The sequence below is a fragment of the Rhamphochromis longiceps genome, linkage group LG4, assembly GCF_057381845.1.
Source record: "Rhamphochromis longiceps isolate RC_006_pf linkage group LG4, R_longiceps_female_GT1.1, whole genome shotgun sequence".
NCBI classification, from domain to species: domain Eukaryota; kingdom Metazoa; phylum Chordata; class Actinopteri; order Cichliformes; family Cichlidae; genus Rhamphochromis; species Rhamphochromis longiceps.
The window spans coordinates 15,068,361-15,092,894 of record NC_140560.1 but is presented as its reverse complement, the minus strand read 5'-3'; the positions used below and the strand labels follow the sequence as shown (position 1 = coordinate 15,092,894).

At 40.1% G+C, this 24,534-nt stretch overlaps 1 protein-coding gene across 2 annotated transcripts in view; it reads left to right on the top strand.

Moving 5' to 3' along the window:
• Nucleotides 1–3,551: 3,551 nt before the first annotated feature.
• The window catches only part of prkcbb (protein kinase C, beta b), a 106,666-nt gene continuing 85,683 nt past the window's right edge, over nt 3,552–24,534 (top strand). For both annotated transcript variants that reach the window (XM_085403473.1, XM_085403472.1), the window contains exons 1-2: nt 3,552–4,000; nt 5,292–5,323. In XM_085403473.1, the coding sequence (XP_085259599.1) occupies nt 3,822–4,000; nt 5,292–5,323 (211 nt within the window). In that variant the 5' untranslated portion in view covers nt 3,552–3,821. The remainder of the gene's footprint in view (nt 4,001–5,291; nt 5,324–24,534) is intronic.

Genomic DNA, 24,534 nt, shown 5'->3' with positions numbered 1-24,534 from the left:
GTTTAACGTGCTTGCTTTTTGTAAATGTAAATTCATCCTTCGACAGTTGAGCGATGCAGGTGGTTTGTAGTTTCTTGCCTCTTTCTGTGAAGCATCACACTGGCTGGTGAAATGACTCAGAAAGTCATGTAATTGATGGGTTTCATTCCAAAAATACCTTGACTGTATCTTGGAAAACTTTTTAGCATGAAATTCATCCAACAGTCGCAGATGATGATCCTTCAAAATCCCTTTGAAAGCAAAAGTCTTAAGATGAGTCACTACTCAACAACTGTGCTTGGTTTCAATGCCAGAACTCAAACTCTAAGAGGAGAGATTCTGTGTGTTTTTTTCATCCCCAAATGTTCAAATCTCCTTTTGGAAATGAACACTTCAGTTTCAAATATTGAGTATCGTTCCTTGTGTTTACAGATGGCTGTGTGTGATATTGGTGATGGAGATGACATTTTTCCCAGTTTTATCACATGCTAGCCTTACATAACCTGAACCAAATATAACTCAAGGTTAAAATGGAACTGAGATAAGAGAAAGGTGTCATTTCTGCATGTGTACAATCAATAGGCCACTGCACATTTGAAATTGTGTTTTTCAAACTTTACGTCCTTGACCGTGTTGTTTGTTTGATGACTCTTGACAAGGGAATGTTCAAGCTGTTAAAATCTTTCTTTTCCATCTTCCACCGCTTGAATAAACTCGTTTTTACTTAAATTTTGGGGGTGTTTTTTGTATGTATGCCATAAGACATATGCACTCACATTCCCCTTTAGAGTACATCTGTTCAGCTGTTTTTTAATGCAAATATCTAACCAGTTATTCATATGACAGCAACATTAAGCATTGTTGCTGATCATATCCCTCTCTTTATGACCTTCTTCCAGCAGGATATGTCACAAAGGCATCTGAAACTGATTTCTTAAACATGACAATGAGTTCACTGTAGTCAAATGGCCTCCATGGTTTCCAGTAGATCATTCCTGGGATGTGGTGGAAAAGAAGATTCATATCATGGAATGTGCAGTTGACAAAACTGCAGCAACTGTGCGATGCTATCACGTCAATATGAACCAAAATCTCTGAGGAGTGTTTCAGCACCTTGTTTAATCTGTGCCACTAAGAATTGAAGGCAAAGGGGGGTCCAACCAGTGGAAAAGTGTAACTAATGATATGGTTAGTGTAAATACATCATTCATCACATTGTTTAAACCTTTGTAAAACATCACAATTATCGGGACTGCTCCATTTACTGGATGTAAGATTGAAAGCAGTCTCCAATAAATTACTTTTAACAATATTTTAAGCATTTTAAAACTTGTTGACATGTAGGAACATTAGGAGGGTTGCTGATTACTGTTTTTGTTGCTGCTGTCTGTGCCAGCTGCAGAGAGCTTCCTCTGAAGTGATGGGAGGACAAAACCCACAATGCTTATTTTGTGACTTTGTGCTTAAATAGGTTCTCAGATTAATAATTTACTAGCCTATTATCTCTCTACTTTGGGGGAAAAAACTGAGAGACTTTCCCACTGCACACTTTAAATTTAAGGCGACCACTTAATTTGTCTATCCTGTTTTTGTGACATTATCTGGCATTTTCAGAGAATCCCACATACTGTACACTATAACAAACGCTGGGGGGGAAACAGAGCCAGTAGACTTCATGTGTTCATGGGTGGATACATTTTGAAAAGTCCCATTTCTGATGACACAGTGAAGTGAGGCTAATTGACAAGTCAGGTGTTTTCTCCTTTTGTTTCTGTAGTTATTGATGCTAAACTATTAACAGTGTTTTTAGTTGTTTTTTTCCCAGGAAATAACTGTCACAGTATGACTTTACAGCTAGGTCAGAGGACTAATCCATATCCATATCCCTCACTCACTAATAGCCCTTTTCCACTAGTACCTACTTCGTTGGCTTGACTCGATGTTGTGTTTTTAGAGTTTTCCATTAGGTGGTGGTCCCTGGTACCAGGTACTTTTTTAGTACCTACTCGGCCATGATTTCAAATGATCTGAGTCAATCTGAAACTGTGACATCAACAGACTGCATGCCACCAATTGGATAGTCAGTGGCATCACCCGATGAGCCACGAGAGCAGCTCCTTCACGAAAGCCAAACTGCCATTTTTGAAACTGGCCGAGCCGAGTAGGTACCAGTGAGGAAGGGCTATAATTTTCTTTCGGGGGGCAGAGCCTCCAGCTTTCAGGCCCCTCTTCTGTGGTTCATTTTCCAGTTTGGATTTTGGAGACAGACAGTCTCTACTTTTAAGATTAGACTTAAAACTTTGCTTTTTAATAAGGTTTGTAGTGGTGGCTGGATTAGCTGACTCTGAATTCTCCCATAGTTATACTGCTAAAACCAGGACTGTTGTCTCAAAAATCTTGATTCCTTTAGATTATTGTCATGCTCTATTTTCTTGTCTGTAAAGCGTCTATGAATCGCCTCCAGTCAGTCCAGAATGCTGCTGCAAGGCTTCTAACTCACACTCATAAATGCTCTCACATGACCCCATTGTTAAAGATTTAGATATCAGTTTAAAACCTTGATTCTTACTTTGTTTGGAACAGCTTACCTCTCTCTCTCCTTTTAAAAAACACCTGCAAACACATCTGTTCAGACAGGCATTTGTGTAATGCTTCAGGGTTTTGTGTTGTTTTGATTTTGTGTTTATTTCACTAGGTTTTTAATACCTTTGTAAAGCACTTTGTGACAGCTTCTGGTCTAGAAAAGTGCTATATACTTACATGCTATATACATGTAAGTAAACTTTATTTTAATGCTATGCTGCAATAGGCTTGGGTTGGTGTGGGAGTCTCATGATGCACTAAGTGAATTTTTACACCTATAGTTAATTCACTCTGATCCAAATCAGTTGATGGGTTTGTAAACGTGTAGCTATTCCCTGTGTTTGTTTGTTTGTTTTTTCACACAGAGGAATCCAAGTAAGGTCCAAGTAAACCAAAATCCACTTACTGGCCAGATGTGTCTGGGGCGGGAGCAGCAAACGTAGAGGAAGCAGGTTCTATGTTCAGGACTATAAGAGGCCACAGATAATTTACATTCATTTCATGGCTAGTTGCTAGCCTGGGGTTGTTTTGGTCCACGCCAATTACTGTGTTCACGCCTGTACTAACCAGAGTTTTATTTAAACAAACTGAGCACTGCAGGCGTGAAAACACTCTTAGTGTTTCTTCTTCACTTCCTCACTATCTGCAGTTAAAATCTTGTTATTATTATCCACAGCCTGTCTTTGGTCTTTTGCACATGACTGCCCACCCTTATAACAGAATCGTCTTCCCTTCAAAAGGGAGTTTTTCCTTCCCACTGTCGCCAAATGTGTTTTCTTTGCATTATTGTCGGGTGTTTATCTTACAGTATAAGTGCCTATATAAACAGAGGTGAACTTAACTAAATTGAACACCATTTCTATTTCAGATTAGTTAAAGCGCGCTGCTTCTATTGGAGCTGCCACAGCAAATGAGATAATGTTAATAGTTGACGTCCCTCTCCCTCTCTCGCTCGCTCGCTCTCTCTGCTGTCAGAGCGCTTTGAAGAAAAAAGGAGGAAGCAGAGGGGAGGCAGTGTAGCGGCAGCCGTCTGCTCAACCGGAGGACAAGACAACTTAATCAGAGAAGGAAAAAAATAACCAAACTACCGAAAACTATCCATAAGCTGGTCCCAGCACCGCCGACAACACCTCCTCTCGGAACAACCCACGAAAGAAAGACTTTCCGCCTCTCCAGAGAGCGTCTGTTTCTGGCACCTGCAACTTGAGGTAGTTCATTTCCAACAACCATTAAGGCAGCTGCTTGAAAACACCGGGAGAATGGCAGACTCGGCGGCGGCCAACAGTGATGGGGAGGACGGACCCCGCGAGCCTATGCGGGGCTTCGCGCGCCAGGGAGCTCTCCGGCAGAAGAACGTGCACGAGGTGAAGGACCACAAATTCATCGCGCGCTTCTTCAAGCAGCCCACCTTCTGCAGCCACTGCACCGACTTCATCTGGTGAGGAGCTGGAACAGGGATGGACCTAGAGTTCATATTTATTTATTTTTTTAAAAAGAAAAAGTATTTAACTTAAGTCACTGCTTGTGTTGGTGCTGTTAAAGAAGACGGTAAATCCATTTACTGTGTACAGATAAGGCACTTTTTATTTATATAGGCTAAGTGAGTGGTGCAAAAGAAGGAATAAAAGGTAGGGATAAATAAAGTAGGGACAGAAGAATCGGTATCATGATGTATGCTGTTTTTTTTAAAGGAAGAAGAAGTGGGAGGTGGACTTGATTTAGTTTTCGCAAAAATAAAGACCGATTTCCGTCTTATTTTTGTACTTGTAGATACTATATGCGTTAGGTAGGGCAGAAAGGAAGCTAGAGAAATATATGTGGGTAGCTCTAAAGTTTTTTTTTTATATAAAAAAAATAGCTGCAGACCACTGTTTGATGCTATTAAGTAGGCAGAGGAACTGAGAGAAAAGAAAGCGGGAAAAGAAAAAAGAGGAAGGAATGAAGCGCTGCCAGCACGGATAACCTGAGTGGTAACAAGAAAGTGTTGCCCTGACACAAGTCCAGCCTTCCGCCTCCTCCCACTCCTTCTCTTCCGCCTGCAGTTTCTTCTGTCAGTCACCTGTGCAGACAGGTCACCCTGCAGCCCCCCGGGGTTTACTAGACCGTGAGCCCCATACTCCAGGGCTATTTATTATCTGTTCCCTAAAGCGTTTTAAATTTGTCAATGGCCAGATGATGATCTATCTATCTATCTATCTATCTATCTATCTATCTATCTATCTATCTATCTATCTATCTATCTATCTATCTATCTATCTAGGTCAATAAGCACAATGATAAAAGAACAATGGGAGCACCAAGTGATTTCAGGCCCTGAGAGATTATCTATTTCTAGTCACTGTATGAAAATCAGCTGGCCTGGGTGTGTGTTTGTGTGTTTATGCATGTGTGTGTCCACCTGTGGGAATCTCAGCGTTTCACATACCACTGACTAGGTGTGGTGTTTGTCAGTGTCAGCATGTAACCTCAGTACCTGCCCAGCAAACTGTTTACATGATAATTAAACGACCTCTGTGCTTGCAAACCTCACTGCTGTATGTGTGTGCATGTGTGTGGTTGTGTGTGTGCTATTTTGGGCAGAAACATCATTTTAAACGTTTGCTTCCATGGAGATATCTTAAGGTTAAGCGATTAGGTTTCAGTTTCTGTTCAGTTTTTTTCCTTTTCTGTGTGTGTGTGTGTGTGCGGATGCACATTTTAACTTCTCTGTGTGCTTGTTCTCTTCACAGGGGTTTTGGGAAGCAGGGATTTCAGTGTCAAGGTAGGACAATTAAATACACACGCACACATTATTTGTCACCGATCTACTGAATCTGAATTGAAAACTTTGTCACCCCTTCCTCTCTTCTGTTCAACTTTACCTTTTTCTTATTTCTGCCTGTCTCATCTTACAAGCTCCCTTTTTTCCATCTACCCTTTTCTCCTGGGTTTTCATTTTCCTTTCCTAGAGTAAGAGAAAATCCCAAGCTCTTGTTTGTGAAGGAAACGTCCACTGAAGAAAGTAACAGCAGTTTTTCATTGAAACAACAACAACAAAAAAAACCCCAAAAGAAAATAGGAACTTGGTAAAGATATAAGTGGTACAGTGCATTATATTTTTTGCACCATTTCCAAAGCTCATTTGTCAGGTAAAAACTAGCTCAACAGGCCGGCCAGCCTCCCTGGTGTGCAGCTAATCAAAGGCACAGCAGTCTAAAGTCCTAGTATGTTGGGATTTCATGAGAGCAAAGAATAACACCTCGACCCTTTGGGAGTAAAAATAAAATCTGATGAACAGAATAAGCGGGCAAAGATAATTTTGACATTTTAAAGTATGTCATCTTTGTTGAAAATGTCCAATTTTCTGTGTAAACAAAGCTGCAGACTTGGCTTCTCTTTTAAATAGAATAACCTAGAACTGTGTTTCTGCTTCTTCATTTCAGTGGGGAAAAGATATGTAGACAGCAGGAAGGTGATCTAGACTCATGAAATATGTCCTTGCAGACTCTCACCAGAAAAAAAACAACCTTTTGTCACGTTTTGTCGTATGTCTGCATCAGAAAAAGTATGTAATTTTGTGCCATTTGACTTGTCACACTGGAAAAAAAACCCTCCTCAAAGCAAGAGAGTAATGAATTGGCCTTATTTACGACCTTCTATGTTGAGGTTGACATTTGAATTATATGCAAAAAAAAAAGGCACTTTTCTTTCCTCTCTCATCCCTCCCTGCCAGTTTTGTCCCTCATCCTCACTTTGTCCGTCGTCTCCTAGTGTACTGTGGACAGACTCTGTGTCCGAGTTTGCAGCCTTTGCCACAGGAAATGATATAAACGACCACAGGAACGTGGCAAAAATGTGGAGGTGCTTTTTTGGCATTTATATTTTTCAATTTGTTTGAAGTCTGTGTTTTTTTTTTTTTTCCACTGTATTAACTGCCAACTGGATGCTCAAGGATTTTCACGTCTCCTAGCAACAGTGAAACATTCAGACGCAGCCCTCTATATGCTGTGGGATGGAAGAGGTGTGCTTTAGCATAGCAGCAGGTTATCTGGTAATTGTCCCATGTGTGTATGTAACGGGTCAATATCATCCGTGCTGCTTGTTGGAAGAAATGTTGCACTGCAGGAGCCCCTAAACGCCTCTGGAGAGGAAGGAGTGTGTGTGCTGCAAACACCTGTGTGTCCTGATACCAGAGCTGGGAGGAGATTAGTGGCTAAATGGATGATTATAAAAGGAAAAGATTTATCTAATGGAAAATATCATGGATGCGTGTTGTTGTGAGTGAGAACTCATCGTTAGTTTGCACTTTCCTCCTTGGAAAAGTGTGTGGGTGTTTTTGTGTGTCCTGAGTTGCTCTCTGACCCTTTTGTCCGTCTGGAACAGGGTATCACTTCCTTAGAGCTCGGGGAGAAAGGGAATTCCTCCGCAAGGTCACACGCACTCATACACGCATGAAACACATCCGCTCACTGGCAGTGAGGTAAGGGATCAGTGTTTAGGTTGCGTCTTGGCCTTGCGTGGTCGTGCTTCTTTGACAGACGCGCAAAAACATGCAGTTTTAGAAGATTCAGAAGGAGAGAGCTCATGTGAATGAAGACAAGTATACCAGTCACAGTGACTACACGTTTTTTTTTTAGAGAAATGGTTTTTATGGCTCTCAAAGATAAATCACTATAGACCACAGTGGACAAGTTAGTTATAAGGACCCAGAATTGGCCCAGCAAAGACCCCAATAAAGCCCACAGGTTGGGTTTGGAAAATGTGAAAGAGGGCATAAATTTTGGATTTTTCCTGCCCATGAAAATATTCTAAGGAGCTTGGAAAGAAAGGAATCCTCAAATTATTATGACCTGGATGACTGAAAACCTACACAGACCCATGAAAAGTAATTAAATTATGGATTTCTGTGATTTTACACATTGCTCCTTACAAATTAAGCTCAAAGAGTCATGCTGACACATTTATTTCATTTGCAACACCAGCATTTCTTTACTTTACCTGTTGAAATTCTTTGTCTTATATTAAATATCTCACTGATTAAAGGCGTAATTAAACATCTCACACTGACACTGGAGTTTCACTGGTGCGGCCCACATAAGAACAAAGCGGGCTTTATAAAAGGAGTTTGACATTCCCGGTCTACACGGTGTGTATGAATCGATCTCCTGCTTCCATTTTTATGATTGATCGCTGTGATTTTCTTTTTCTCCTCTCGACTCCTTTGTTCACCTGTTCCTCACCTCGTGATTCTCGTCTCACAGACTGTCTGACCCTTGAACATTTATCTCCATATGATATGGAGGGTTTGCAGATATTATATATGCCTGTTTATTGCTGCAAAGCAGATGGTCAGATGACAATCAAAGAATGAGAATAGAGAGTGTAGCTGGTTTTAAAGAACAGCAGGCAGCAGCTTGCGGTGGTATTTATGATAACGAAGGATGTGGTATAGAGTCTGCGTCACAAATGATCAGATGTTTGGATGTTAGTTGGGGGGAGAGAAATGATATGCATCACTATCATTTCTCTCCCCCCATTAGCAAAGATAACTTTAAGTGCTTTTCGGCATTTAGCTGTTGTTTGTTGTTAACACATTATCAGAAGCGACTGGTTAGGGAAAGCTATCGTTAACAACATCAATTGGAACTGAAACTACCACCAGTGTTAGCACAAAGCTCCCTAAAAAATTCTCGACTCTCTTTTTTTGAGAACTGCATTTGAATGACAATTCAATAAGATTTGCATTATTTCCCAAATAATGTTTATATTTAATCTCAGTCAGCATCGTAATACAGCACCACGTAGTTACTGGACTGGTAGCACTGGTTGTGAGTGCAGTGCCAGTGCCAGTCTCAGCTGTGCTTTGTTGTGATGATAGTTGTGACATGTTTGTTGTCGGTGAGTGTGACGGCTGATTTAGACTTATGCTGTGAATTTTCTTGGGCCTACAGCATGACCTACTTGTGCTTGCGCTGGTGCATTACGTGTTACCAACCATGTGGTTGTGTCCTGGTGGTGCCAGCTATGATACAAAATAAAATGCTGGGACTTTTTGTCCTCGTACCTCACATCCATTCTGATAGTTTTAGCAATCTCTTTCCAGGAATTTCTTGATATTTGTGAGCCCTTATATTAATCCTATGATTGTTATAACTCATAAATTCAAAAACTGTGGTGTAAAAGTAGCCAGAAATGCACAGGAGTATGTCAGGTTACATCGTAGGTTACAGAGGGGTTTGAGGTTGCAATGTAGCTTTCCTGCTGAAGCATAAATCCCCAGGTAGGATTTCAGAGGGCTTGCAGGTTATAACCTACCTACGGTGTGGATTTACCACAGATGAATCCCCAGTAACACTGAGTAAATGCACTGAACATAGTTAAATACCACTGGGAGGCTCTGAAACCATAGACTGCATATAAGATATTCACACTCTCCAGGGGCCTGTACTATGAAACAGCATATCCTTTGTGAAATAAACAAAAGACATTTGTATAGTAAATATTGGAAACAAAGGAACCTTTCTGTCATTTAATTGTTTAACTATTACTTAATTACTTTATTATAGTATGAATGACAGTGGTGAAGTCTTTATCAGCAGGAAAAAATTATAAAGTTCATAAAAATACAGTTAAAAGTTTCAAATTGTTGCCCCTCCTTCTCATTTTTCAAAGCCGTCCAGTTTGACACCCTGCTCTAAATGCAGCTGCGGACAAAGAACCGAAAAAGAGCTGTGCAGGCAGCCAAAGGGGAAGTAAAGAACATATTTAAAAAATTAAAATGAGAAGTAGACAAAATGAGTTGCATATTTTATTTAAGGTCAGCAAGTGCAAAGGTTTGTTTTTCTCTGTTTTATGTCACTTTATAACTACATAAGCATGAAATGGTTTGGAAGTTATTTAATCTCTCAGTTATGGTAATGGCTTATCAGGAAAACCCAAAAGAGTTCAAATACTCTCTGTAAGCTACTGTCCTCTTCTGGGAATGCTGAAGTTATTTTCCATAGAGCAGATTAGTCAGTAGGTGGTAGTTTTGTGTATGCTGATCTCTTACCTGGAAGACAGGACTGATACCTCTACCGAAGCCACATTCACCCATTCACACAAGTGCTTTCTTCTTGTTTAAGCTTCTCAGTGCTTTCCTATGGAGGCATCGGATGCATTAGAGAGCTGGGGCAACTCGGGTTGCCCAAGGATATTTGGCTTGCAGGGATCGAACCACCAACCTTGCGTTTAGCAGATGACCTGCTCTACCTCCTGAGCTACAGTAACCCCTACTTTCACCTAAACCTGTCTGCTAAAGTTCGCTCAGGTCTGAGTGATTTAAATTTCATCCTCAGATGGTGAACGTTAGTGTCTGTTGGGACGTCCAGGTACCTCATTTAGCCGACATCCTGCTTCACAGTCCAGGACTCTTGTCTGACAAGTGAATCCAATGCAAACATGCCTTAAACCTGTGGTCTTATTAATTAATTTCTATTAATAAATTAAATAAAACTTATTTATATGACTTAATGGTCAGCAGAGGGCGACTGCCATAGCTGCAAAAAGATGTACGTTATGTACGATTATTGGAAAATAACCTTAAATTCTCACCTAATTTATTGCCTTTGTACACACTCTCCTTATGTGCTTATGATATAAATTGCCTGTCTTAAATCTTATTTAACACAGCATAGTGTTCATCTTGTAAATCAAAGAGCTCAATACAGCAGGCTTTGCTTTAGGGCAGGATTACCTTGTGATTGACAAGCCGCTGGCTTGTTACCCTCAGTTTCTCAGTGACATCAACCTCTTGCTTGTCAGGCCAACAAAACAAAAAAACAAGACAGCAGTAGCCAAATTGCCAGAGCGGAGGGTTCATGGTGGAAGTTCACAAACCACATTACTGTGGTTATGCTCAGTCAGCTCAAGCTGCTGACTGTGCCCTGGCCCCTCATTGTTGTCTATCAGCTCTCGGCAAATGTAGACGAATATCCAAATTTCCCAGAGCCTAAATTTAAGTTAAATCCAATTAAGCCCAATTCCACGTTTTGTCCAACAGCAGTCCAAGCCCCAGAGATTTTGAGTTCGTCATCATGAAGGTAGAGTCAGGGTGAATCGATTATAAACAGACTTGTAGTAACAGACACAGGCTGATGAGACAAATAGAGCGTACAGTATTTTTTAATTCTTGTTTGTTTGTTTTTTGCTTTTTTCCTATGACTATTAATAAAGAATTAAACACCAAGGCACTCCCATCTGTTGGAATTGCAGCTAATATTACTGCACACATGAATAAAGAGGCTGGTTCTGTTTTGCATTTTGTGCGTCTCGGTATCAAGTGTTGCGGGTTGGAGCAGCTGACTGCCTCGGTAGTGTTGCTGCTGTAAACAATAAACTGTAATGCCTCAGTGGGATTCTGTCGTTTTGTTGTCCATACACTAGAGAGACTGTGGGATTCAAAGGGCAGCAGCAGCTTGTGTTATGCAATGTGGTATTTCTAAGAAGCGCGCTTCCACGTTTGTGCGATTTTTGAGCGTATTCCCTACTTCTTTGAGTCGGGAGTGAGTGTGCATGCACGTGCCTCGTGTTCCATTTAATAAGCTGGTGAGCACTTATTTCCTTAATGGCTGCTTGTGCAAAACTGTGCCTGTGCTAATGCTTCCACGTGATTGGTTTCTGCTTGTGTGTGTGTGTGTCTACACGTGTTCCTAAATGAGCATGTTAATAATGAGTAGGGTTTCAGTTTGTAACAGGCTGTTGAGTATCTTCCACTGTTTCCTCACAGACTTAATGGACAAATTATCCCTTTGGAGAGCTCGAGAGGGGTGGAAGGGACAGTGAGTGGCAGGAAGTGTGGTAAACATTGCAACTAGGGGAATAAGGAGGGAAAGACAGAGAATTAGATGGAGAACAGAGAAAACGGCTGAAAGGATGGAAGATAAGCATGATGAGATGAGAAGGGTGGAGGCAGAAGCAAAGAAAGGCATAATGAAGAAGTGGGGGTGGAATTCATAGAGGGAAGAGAAGGAGTCAGGAAAGGGGGAGACAGTGAGTGGGAAGGGTGTAGGAAGAGGAGGACTGTGTGTTTGCAGGGGGGGAAAGTATGAAATATTTAGTTATCCTTCAGTTTTTGTAATAATGAAACCTATCAAGAATATACCGTACTCACTTGAAGACATGAAGCTAAGGCCAAAAGAAAGAGGAATTTATAAAGATAGAGGAAGGATAAATTAGCACAGATATAGAGGAGACGCACACCAAGTTCTGCATAATTTATTTAATGTTTATATTTAGCGTCCCGTATGTAATCATTTTGCAGTGTGACGCCTGGATACACACACTGCTGTGCTATTTGTGTTGCTGATGATATCATTAAGTCAAAAGTGAGGTTTTTTGTGTGCGTTTGATTTGAAAGAATCTGCTCTGAATAAAGAGAACTGCAAAGAGGTAAAATGGTCTGGTTCTGCACTAATCTACTCTAAAAAAAAAAAAAGTGGAACAAATTAAACCAGCGCAAATGGTTGAAAATGAGAGAAAAAGGTATGCTGGAATGACACTCCAGCAGATAGGTGGGAGATATTTTTTGCCAGGCAGAGAAGATAATGGACAGGGAAGAAGAGGTAGAAAAGAGGTGAGAGAGAGAGGGAAGATGAAATGGTGTAGGCACAGAGTGTAGATTGCACTTAAAACAAGCCCATAAAGGTGTTGTTTGCTGCAGCTATTAACGCTTTTCAAACGGGGAAAAAAATGTATATAAAAAGCACCATTCAAGGGCTCTATTCAAGCTTCCCTTTGACTCATGCCGTCTTTTGTGCGCGAGTTTAACCGAGTGGTCTCTGGCTTTCACCATCTACCATAAAGCTGTTGTTGGGCACGGTGCCCGCAGTTCTTCTGGAATCACATAATACGTCTTCTGGCTTTTCATGAGTCTGTTCAGGTTCAAATGACTTAGTGAATATTTGCAAACACCAGTGTCTGTCGGCTATGGCGAATGCAGCTCAGGTGCTTCTGCAACTCCAACCTGTGTGGGTGGGAGGTCTCGGGATCTGCAACCTGCCTCCTACACACAGACACACACATATGCACACACGCGCACATATAAAAACACTGGGTTTTCATGCACGGACACGGATGAGCACGCGTCGCGTTGATGGTGAGATCACTGAGATCCTGCATGAACGAAAGTGGTTAAGAACATCTGTAATCCAGTGTGCTGTTTTTTCCTCCGTTAAGCCCTGTAGACGCCAACATTTTCTTTTCACCTACAGGTCTTTCCTCTCTAACTCACATCCTGTGCATTCATTTTTATTCCTCCCCTACTTACACATATCTCTAGCTTTCCGTGGTCCTTCTTTGCCCGTGTTGCTCCTTGTGTCTACTAGTCCTCCCTCTCTACCCCCCACCTCTTTCTCTATCTCCCCTTCTTCTCTCAAGTGGCTGTGTGCTGGAAGCTGTGGGCTTTGATGCTTTTATAAATAGCAAAAGTGTTCCACTGAGAGTACCAACAAATAGGATGGATGAATGGATGGATAGGTGGATGGATGGAGGGGGGAAGTGGTGAAAAGGGGTTGGAAGAGGAGGGAGGGCTGAACGCGTGGGAGTGTGAAGGGAGAACGGTGGAAATCAGCAGAATAAAGGTAAGGTTTAAAAAGTGACAGAGGCCGAGGTGTTTTTGTCGAGATAGTGGAATGAAGTGATCGAGCGTAAAAGACGCGTACCATTTTCAAGAGTTTCCTGTTATATAACACTATTGTGCGGGCTCTTGTGCCATGCCTCTGTAGTGGGTATAGCTCTGAAAGCGAGCCACAGTCGACTTATTGATAGGGCCAAAAATATTGCAGCATTATAGTGCATTGATTTCTCCATCATTCCCCTGTGTTATTCAGACACAACAAGCTTGCTTCCTAAACAGCTTAAGCCCATGGCACACTGCAACATAATATGAATCATATGTTTTAGGTGGGAAGTCTCACTCGGCTTATTGCTACTGGAGAAGATGCTGCTGTTTTTTATTTTTTATTTTTTTTATCGAATTTTATTCTACTACTGCATTTATTTTGACTCCCGAGAATAAAGCGTTTGTGTCCAACATAGGTGTAAATGTAAATACAGGAACAGAAAACATGTTGAAAAAGTGAATTCACCAAGTGGTTATACGCGTGTTGTCATAATCATATCAACATTTATTGACTTTAAGAGGAGTAGTGCTGCTCAGATGTTTACATTTGAACACAGGAAATGCACAGAGGCTAAAGTCTTTTTAATTTGCTGTTTGAAATTTTTAGTTTCAGTTTTTCACTTGCAGTTTGGTAACTTTTGCACCCTAAGACCATGTTTGTAGTAAGTGTTCTCACGTAGTCATTTCACTGTAACACCCAGTATGTTTCCTCCCATGACTTCCTCTTCTCAGTTTTAAAGTTGAGCACATTAAAGAACCGACATGTGCGTGCGCGTGTGTGTGTGTGTGTGTGTGCACGCGCGCATCTACCAATGTGTGAACATATCTGAGAGTGTGTTTCATGTCAGCATGTGTGTGTACCACTGCATGTTCAGTTTTATACAGAATAAGAGAGAAAGTCAAGAAGCTGAGCTTAAAATTGTGGTTTTTCATCAGCCCGTCAGAGGTGGCTATCTGCTGTATCTCTGTGAGTGCACATGTTATTCCACAGGTGTGCGTGTCTGTGTGTGTGCGTGTGTGAAACAAAGTCTAATTTTACTTGCCACTGAGGACTAGCTCCTTTTGCTCTGATCCACTTTCACACATCAAGTCTCTGATCACTGAGAGTGTGTTTGTTTGTATTAGTGTGTGTCTGTGTGTGCTCGTACTCACTTTCAGTTACACATTGACAGACGATCTCCTTCAGGGCTTGGTTGTCCTTGCTGCTGACATTTGCGGCAATTCTACACCCGTTGCCACGGTGACACCTTGGAGCCATATCAGGGCAAACCAGACAGTCCATGTGGGTCAGTCTTGTTTGACATCTTAAACAAAAAAGAGACTGGACAGTGTGTACACAGTAGGGCTGGGCCATATTATACCGTTCACGGTAATACCGGTATAATGTTAGGCAACGATAGGAAAATGAAATATCGCGATAGAATGGGAGTAAAACGCGCATGCGCAGTGCCTTTGTTTTCATACGCACATGGCCGATTGTTGAGTGAAACAGATGAACCAGAATTGGTTTGTAAAAATGGTGCAACTTCCGTGATGTGGAACTGGTTTGGTGTTTGTCCATCAGATACACAACAAAGCACATTTTTTTGCAGAACATGCAAGCGGCTGTTGTTATTGTCGTATTTGTCGGACTAAGATGCTCTTAAATCTGGGAGTAATCTGGGTCCTAAACTCCGTATACTTCAGGTCAAACAACACTGCAGCATCACTTAGAGTTAAAAACTGTCTAAATTCTTTCATCTTTAATAAAACGATCAGCATTGCTGCTTTACCAGGTGTAACTATAAAGTTTAACTTCCAGGCATCCATGAAAACAAAAGTTATTACATTTAACGGAGTTAGAAGTTAGCAGGAAGCTAGCGGAAGTTAGCTCGCTAGTTTCGCTAGTTACCTAAGCATGATATTGCATGTTCTGACTGAGAGATTTCTGAAAAAAATCAAACGTACAGCTCTGCTATCACTTCCAACATAAATGAAGACAGGAAACTAAACAGCAGTGACGTTTGTAGGGTTACTGAAGTTGGGCTAGCTGGTATATAATGATGTGCTACGTGATCGCTAGCGACACAGCTATGTTAGCATAACATAAACAGTGAAGCTGGAGGACGAACACTAACACTTTTCCACTTATAAAAGTTAACGTGAAGGTTCTTCATGGTTAGAGACAAATGCAATCGCATGGCAGGATGCTGTAAACGGACCAAACTTCAGTCAGGAGAACAACTGAGATAATCCATCCACAATACGAGGTTAGTCATTAATATACTGCAACAACATGGGAATAGAGCAGCTGCCAGAGAATTCAACATTAATGAATCAATGGTACAGAAGTGGAGGAAGCAAGAAGAATGAGTTTAATAAAGTTTGATTTATCTGACTGCTTTGTTTCGCTTAATGTGCCTTATAATCCCGTGCACCTTATGGTCCGAAAAATGCGTACTGCACACTGCAGTTTAATGTTGCAAAGCACCTCTTTTTAACTTCAGTGGATATTATATATGGTTATGCTCAGGATATGTCAGCCCATTTCTACTGGAAATGCCTTTTGGTTAAACTTTCAGCAAGGAGTTTGCATTTGCACTGTTACATTTTTATAAAGCTTTAATGTACATAAAAACCAGCTTCTTGTTTAAGTGAAAATAAATGGAAGGTTGTCTTTTTGCGCTAGTAATGTTGTGGAGTTGTATTTTGTCTTGCATCAATTATATCGTCGGTTATATCGTTATCGCAAATTTTCAAATATATATCGTGATAAATATTTTTGGCCATATCGCCCTGCTCTAGTACACAGTACCCAAATTTAGATCCTTCCTCTTTAGATTTGCAAAATAAACGAAGCAGCTTCATGGAAACATTGCAGCACTTTTGTGGTGGTTACTAGAGGTGGGAATCACCGAACACTCCACGATATGATGTTATCATGAAACATCACTCACAATACAATATTACTGCAATTTCTAACAGTATTACTGTTCATTTTTAACTGCAGTTTTTGCGATATGCTGAACAACTTTTCTGCTCTGTAAGAATATAACCAGTACAACCAGTTGGCAGCCTGTTGAGTCAAGCCTCCTGGAGTTGTGCTCATTGACAAAGACTTATTCAGACTGATGTGCATTTAGAAATTAGACAATAATTATTTGCAAACCTCCAACAAGCTCTCTGAGAGTGACTGCAGAAAGGTTGCAATCACATTGCAATCAAAAATGTTGTGAGTGAGCAATACATTCAGGCTCGGGGCAACCATGTAGTCAACACAAGGTGCAATTGGTTGCCGAATGTGAAAAAATTCAACTCAATCACCAGGTAGATATCAGGTTTTTTCTAGCTTGCTTTGAATTAGGAGGTAGCTTTGTGAACATTAGTGTGTTAGATGGTTTTTCAGTTAAATCTTTTGCTAATTTGACGTCATCTCAGAATGGCTGTGCATGACATGAGCTCTGTTATTTGTAGTATTTCCACAGTATTTAATTTATTTAATAAAGTACTGAAATTTGGTGTCCCTGCCTCCTGCGTGACCTTTGACCTTTGGCACCACAGTTCTTCCTTTAGTGTCACCTGGTGTAGTTTTCCTTTTGTTGTCGTTTTATAAGTAAATGTCAGACAAAAATCTAATCAGCTCATCAGCGTCATCTGAAATGTGTGCTAGCACAATGTTAGCATGCATAGAACATTATAACCATATGCCTAAAAGTGGATAGAGGTTTCTTGTGCCATCAGAGTAGCTCTAACCCACTGGGACATTGGCTCTCTTTAGGTTGTCCTGTGGTGACTGGCACTTGGACATTGAAAAGGGGAACCTTTATTAATCCTTTATTAATGTAGATTGTGGACTTTCTAAACATGCTCAATCAGGTCAGCTTCTTCCTGTGTGGAGATTTACAAAACACATAAGGATGAATGGTTTTATTGGAGTTATGCTTCAGCATCACCTTGGAGTGAATCCTTCTGTCATGCGTGCTACCTGAACATGATTTTACAGGCAACTGATCAAATAAAAGTTAAGCATGCTCTTATTGCTGTAACACAAATGTGTTTGCTAAGTCTTTCCACCCAATTTACTGCCACCACAAAACTCAAAGTCCTTGGCTCGTCTTTTTAAACGACTTACTCTCCCAACACTTGTCTCCTACATGATCACTGTCACGGCACCTTTGCATCGCTCATTGTTGCCTGACTGGAGTGTAGGTGATCTACGAATTGAACTCGATCTATTGCATTCAGGGCAAATTGGTGATGATGATGAGATGAGCTAAATGTCTAAAACATGAGTCATGGTGTGTAGGTGTGATAGCCCACCTGGATTACTAACTGCTGGGGAACAGAAGCTGCTGTGCTTCTATTGTGGGTTTGAAAGACTTTCTTTGAAAAGGGATGCAACTGCATGATGGTTTTGTTGCAAAACTGAGGAAAGTATGATATAATTTGGTTTTTGTTTTTGTTTTTTGACTCAGGACAGGAAAAAAGACTCAGGAAAAATAGAGAATGAGGTCCAAAATCCTGGACAAGCAAAGCAAAAGAGCATGCAAAGGACAGAGGAAAAAAAAAGTAGTAGGCAATGGTCAAATGGGGGAAAAGAAGAAAGATAAACAAAATGTTGGAGCGCTTGACTGGGAAGGACCAAGACAGTGTGGCAAACAGGAAGAGCTACACATCAGGTAGAGGAGAGACTGGCAGGCTAATTGAAAGCAGGTGTCACAAAAAACTGTCAGGAAAACAAACAAAATGAGGAAGTGAAACTGACAGGGGTGCGAGACGAACTGGAATTAGAAAATTAAAACAAAAAATAAGGGATGAGTAATGTTCAGAGTCCATGCTGTTTGTCAGTTACACTTCATAATATTAAGAGTATTACTGCAAAAGCTATAGAAGGATAATATTAGGACATAGGGCTGCTCGATTATGGCAAAAATGATAATCACGATTATTTTCATTGAAATTGAGATCGCGATTATTTGACGATATTTATTTAACCCTTTAAGACCTACTATAGAACCAAGTCCGCCAGAGCTTATATTATTTTTTTACATGTTGTAGTGCCATTTGTGGGAGCATTTCAAGTTGCTATACAACTGTTATAGCCCATATTTTAATAATATGTATGCATTAAGTCCATAGTAACTACATTAATTGCAAAAAAGTGCAATAAACTACAAAAAAATTGAAAATTGTTTTTGTTTTTTAACATATATTTCTACTTGGAGAAATTTAAGAGGTTTATCCCTCAAAACTTTAAATACAAAAAAGTTTATTTTGAGTGTCTTCATAGTTTTATTTTGGAGATACAGCAATTTTTATATACTGCAGGAAAAACAAAAACAATCCTATGATGCAAATTTGCAAAGAAAACAGCAGGTGCATCAAAATAAACTATTTCCAGCAGTGCAATTCGAGTTCTAAGCATCCCAGAAACTATTCAGAAAAGTCAAACATGACCAGTATAGGCTTTTAAGGCCTACAAGTAAAAAAAACTACATTTTCCGCGAAAATGACATCACTTCCGGTTTCGGGCAGGAAATGGCGGACATGTGATAGTTAGCGGTGACGTCTGTTTCAATGTGCAAAGTGTTACAAACAGCTGATCGGATCGGCAAAGCGTGTTTCTGGAATATTATGTTTTTGTTCCTGCAAGCGCTTTTTATGCAATTTATGTGGAAGGAAACCGTGACCGAGGACAAGCTGATGGCATAAGATGTAAGTTTCATATGCAAAACAAATTATTGCGCTAGCTTACACGTTCAGGTTCTACAGGGATTTAAAAATAGTTACACAAAACAGAGCGTGCTGCTCTGACCGGCTTTAAAGGGTTAACAATAACAACGTATTGAATAATGACTTTAAAAAATAATATAAAATAGTGTGCAACACCACTGAAGTTTTTTTTACCTCTCTTTTCAACCGGCAGTCACTCTCCTCTCCAAATAACTTCTGCTTAGCTTTCCGAGCTTCCCTCGGGTCCTCTTAATCAGCGGTCTCCAACCTTTTTTGCGCCACGGACTGGTTTATGCCCGACAATATTTTCACGGACCAGCCTTTAAGGTGTCGCGGATAAATGAGGGAGGGGCTAATAATCGGCTCAGTCATTTTTAATGATCGTTGAAAGCCCAGATCGTAATCGTGATTAAAATTCGATTAATTGAGCAGCCCTATTAGGACATATGAATATTTAAGCTTGTTTACTGTGTTTTGTATCTTTTTCAGCCAATTATTTGCACTCAAAATATCAGTTTAAAGTTTGGCGAGTGTGAAAACAACTGCAGAAAGAGAAAAAGGAGCAATCACATTAATTATTTATATCATTAGGATATGAATGAATGAAGGGAAGGAAGGGCAGTTTTATGATACAGTGACACCACAGTATCATGTGACACTGTATTTGTATAGCGCTTTTCTAGTCCCTAAGGACCCCAAAGCGCTTTACACAACCTGTCATCCACCCATTCACACACACATTCACACACTGGTGATGGCAAGCTACACTGTAGCCACAGCCACCCTGGGGCGCACTGACAGAGGCGAGGCTGCCGGACACTGGCGCCACTGGGCCCTCTGACCACCACCAACATATAGGCATATAGGGAAAGATTTGTGGCGATTCTTAATATGCTCTTACCCGGGACCTCTGCGCTCCTCTTTAAGGTCAAACAGGGTCAAACTTTGATAAAAGATCATGTCACATTTGACCTCTAATCCCACAGTGACATTTTTTCAAGTTCACAACAAAATGTGTTTTTCAAGTGTCAGAGAAAAAGAATGAGCTGCTTAGTTAGTTAGAAATATACTGTAGTATAATATTTGGTAGTAAGCTGAAGTTATTCATGTCTAGTTATTTATAAATCAGTACAGAATATCCATTACCTGCTCCTACATAGTGTTTATGCAATCAAAGTAAACATCTGTCTTGCTTATGTGATTTGTACTGCACTACTTAAAGTACATTTAAAAAGAACAAAGAAAACGAATTAAATATTCAAAATATAATCCTATTCCCGTAAAAGTAAATACTGAGAGAGAGTGAGCTGCCTCGGTGGAGTTTGTGCTCTCGGAGTGCTTCTTGTTATTTGTGATATTATTAGGAGTGGGAATGGCAGTGTTCTCATAGTATGTCGCAATACTGCATGCAGCATGGGAAAAATAGGACAATCATCCACACTATATCACATATAACTAAAGAAGAAAAGATAAACCTAAAAGGCAAATGCTAGGAACTATATTTATTCTTTGCACTGTTTCATTAGCATTTGTATTCTTCTTATTATTATTAAAACTACACTTATTTTCTTTATGTATTTCTTCTGTTTCTGTTTATTGTCTTTACACATATCTATTTTCCCTAATGGAAATGTTACAGTTTAATATTGTATATCGAGGTCTGCTTAAACATTTGTGCAAATGTGGCTCTCCTTCTGTTTGCATGGGCTTTTGTAGTGGATCAGCTTTTAGTAGTGGCTTTTTTTTTTACCACAAAGTGCATGTGCGGAGACCGTTTCGCTGGAAAAACCTCGTCAAAATATTCAGATAGTTTAAGTTTCACAATGTTACTGGAAGGTTTGTTTCACGGGAACGTTGTTAAGATTGTGGTACGTTATGGTTTTTAGTGACTCCATCGTGTGTTTATCCTATAAGCATGTCTGGCAGTGAAAAAAATCTGAACACATGCGTTCCCAGACTTGGCACAGGTTTCGCTCAGTCCATGTTTGGACTTTCTGTCTGTGGAGTGTTTATCTTCTTGATGTGAGTTTGTTTGCATGCAGATCTTCAGTGGCAAAATCTAAATCTAAATCTAGGGTTGCACACAGTTGCTCCATTTTTTGTGTGTGTATGGGCTGATGGAGATCAGCTAAACTATGTCACTGTCGCTCCTCAGATGCTTTAACCCATTCATCTACGGATGGTAACCTAGCAACAGGGGCACAAGCCAACAGGAGAGCAGTTATCCCAGACCTCTTTTTATGCCTCTTCCTCTATCTTTCTTTTCGTTTCCTTATTTGACTTTGTCCTTTTGTGCCACTCTCCCCTCACATCTGTCACTTTGTCTCCCTCATCTGACACGTGTCCCTTTCTCCTCTCCCCCTCTCTCTGATTTAACTTCAGCAGTCTTCTTCTTTCACTCTCTCCCTATTAGCTTCCTCATTGTTCACCGACCACCTAAGTTTGTGACTTTATGGGCTGTCACTTAATGACAGAGCCTCTTTCTTTTAAATATCGTCCACCTACGCTAGTGTCAATTTAGCATTATCGTTTTATTTCATGTACTCTTTGCAGATGAATGTAAACAACCTCTGTATAACTATAATGGCAATTTTCTTGTCACGCCATCAAGGGACATTCAAATTTTAGTTTGACAGTGAGAGGGAGAAAGAGAAAGAAAGACAAAACAAGTGATATTCAAGTATGTGTCATTGAGTTTTTTGTTTGCGGTCTTGGCTATAATTATTGCTAAATTTCTTTGTTGTCAAAATATGTGTATGTTTTGTGTAGCTCCTGCTCTGTTGCCCTCCAAATTGCGCAGTTACACAAGCAAGCATACATACACACACACAAGCTCTTGTTTTCTTTGTGCTACATATTCTACCTGTTAGCTAAACGCTCACATAGCACAAATTCTACTTTTGCTGAATCCTACTTTTCTAGCTGTTGTTTTTGGGCTTTCTGAATATTAGCACTGACAACTACATCAAAACAACATTGTACTGTTGCTCTCTAACCTACCTTAAAAGTATAGTGTGTAAAATCTCACTATTACCACCACTGACTGCAGTCAACTTAATTTTGTTTTCGTAGCCTTCCCAATTTAATAATTCAGAGTTAGAGGCTGTCTGTCCGCTGTTAACTTCAGCTGATAACAAAACAGAACCAGAAAACTTTGCTCAGCTGGTGTCCACGTCTATTTTCTCTGGCTGTAACAGCAGCTGCTGTTAGCTGCTGTTAGCCTGTATTAGCTGCTGTTAGCCTCTGTTAGCTGCTGTTAGTGAAACCAGCTTTGAAGTGAATAACGCTGTTGGACTCTGACACTTAGTGAATAAACTCTCATATGATGTGAGAATGTAACCAAACAGTTTACTAGTGGGAAAGTGGTATTGTTAGGGCATTTAAGCCTAATGTTACATAGCATTAAATTAGCCTATAACCAGCTGTTGTTATTTCTTTAGCTGGGACTAAATATGCATGTTTTTTGTGTTAGAACCCAGACTTCAGTTCAGGAGGTGAGGCTTGAGGTGAAGAGGAATAGGATGACATTTTATCTGGATGCCAGCCATGTATCTTTCTTTCACATTTTCACTTCTTTGAAAAAGGTAACCTTTTTTGGGTGGTAAAACATAGGTTTAACATAACATTTTCCTTAATATCTTAAGTTGCTTTCACACCACGCGGACATATGTGGCTGGTCTTAATTTGGTCCTTATTTTTCAGTGATTGCCCGCCTGATCTTTGAAGCTAAAATCTAGCTTGATTGGTATCTCCCATTAGAGATGTGCGAGGAGGTTTTTTTCTTAACAGCAAAGTTTTGGCTTCAATAAATCTGGCCAAAAGCTGAGCCTTTCTTTACTGCACTCAGTTTTATCCCCCTCAGCCTGCTAGTGTTGCGCTGCTACTCTGCTGTACAGAAGCTGCATAATGCTGTGTAAATAAGCAGGTGGACATGACATTATCTGCCTGTATCAGCAACTATGATTTATGTCGTGAAGATCCAGGTTATCAAAATTAAGAAAATTTCCTGATTGCTAACTCTCTTATCTCGTCTCTCTTTTTGGCAGAGAGCAGTCGTATGTGAAAATACTGAGCAAGCAGCTACTCGTTCTTAGGTAGTGCTGAGCATCGCCAGAACATCCTCCAATAAATAATAACCTCAGAGGTTGTTTGAGCAAGCATTAGATATATTTTGTGGACTCAATTATGTAAGACAGCATCAGTTATTTCAACAAATTCTCCATAATGACAACAGTTTCATGGTCATGTGACAAGTGTGTATATCTATATATATATTTATTTATTATTATAACCATGACGATAGGTACTTTACACCTATATGGTTTCAATTGGAGAGCTTGCCTTTTTTTATTGAAAATACCAAACATCAGTGGTTGTGTCAGGGGTTATGTGTAGTTCTTTAAGCCCTTATCTATCAGGTCGTGTGTATTAATAAGTTAAGGAGAGTTATGTTGCAAATTACTAGTGGATGCAATCCACTCTGAGTTAAAACTGACACTGTGTGTGATCACGTGATCACGTACAGCGTACCATAAATATACAGCGAAAAGCTTTTACTGAGTGAATTATAGCTTTGTAGCACTGTGGCATTATAATGTCAGTCAGATCAATCATATTGTAGCTCTAAGCTGGAGATGTAGTGGTAGAGTTCACAACAGGTCCACAATATTTCTGCCATATTTCCTCCACTTGTATACTACGAAGGGAGTTCGGCACAGCCAGGGTTTCTTTGCATTAGCTGGGTCGGCAAAAGCTAAAGCCTCAGTTGGAGATGACAGATATTACAATCATGTTTAGCAACTTTCTCTGATAAGGCAGGCTTTTTACAGGTCAAGTGACTCTTCTTCCACACAAAATGATCCCTGTAAGTGCAGCCGACTCCAAACAGATGTTATCAGATGATGGTACCGTCAACAGATGATGATGATAAAAATCTATAAAGAAGATAAAAACACTTAACAATAAAATGCAACAGTATTGCAAATAGGATGAGATCAGCACACAGAGCGGTAAAATAAACATTTTATTTCAAGTTAATTATTTTATTGCTGAGTGCTCTCTCTGTGCTGCTGTTTATTTTTATCATGCGCTTTGGAGCTCTGAAACTTGAAACTGGATGCATTTACTGTAAAAATAAAAGGTTACTGTCCCACAGCCTGTTGAAGGGGATGTGGAAAGCGCTTTAGATTGTCAACAGGTGAAAGTGAAATGAATTTGACTGATTGATCAGGTTTCTTAGAGAGTTTTTTTGTGTTCTAGTTGTTGCAGTGTAAAACAGACTAAGCAGCAGATAACCATCGAGGATAACAAACTTCTAATTTTCCTTAATCCTGCCCCTCCATATGTTAATAATAAAAATAAACTGAAACTAAAGAAAAAACTAACTAAGCTGAATTAAAAACAAAAAGTCAAAATGGAATAAAAACACAAACTTCTTAGAAAATACAAACCTGTAGTAAATATGTTCCCATAAAGTTACCACGTTGATTTAGCCAGGACACAGAAAACTCTAGGACTTTAGTCTCACGCCGTAGCACAGCCCTCTGGACTGAGTTTAGCTCCGTATATCAACAACATGATTGGCTATCATCAGCTCATTTGTTGAAGTCACATTAACAAAT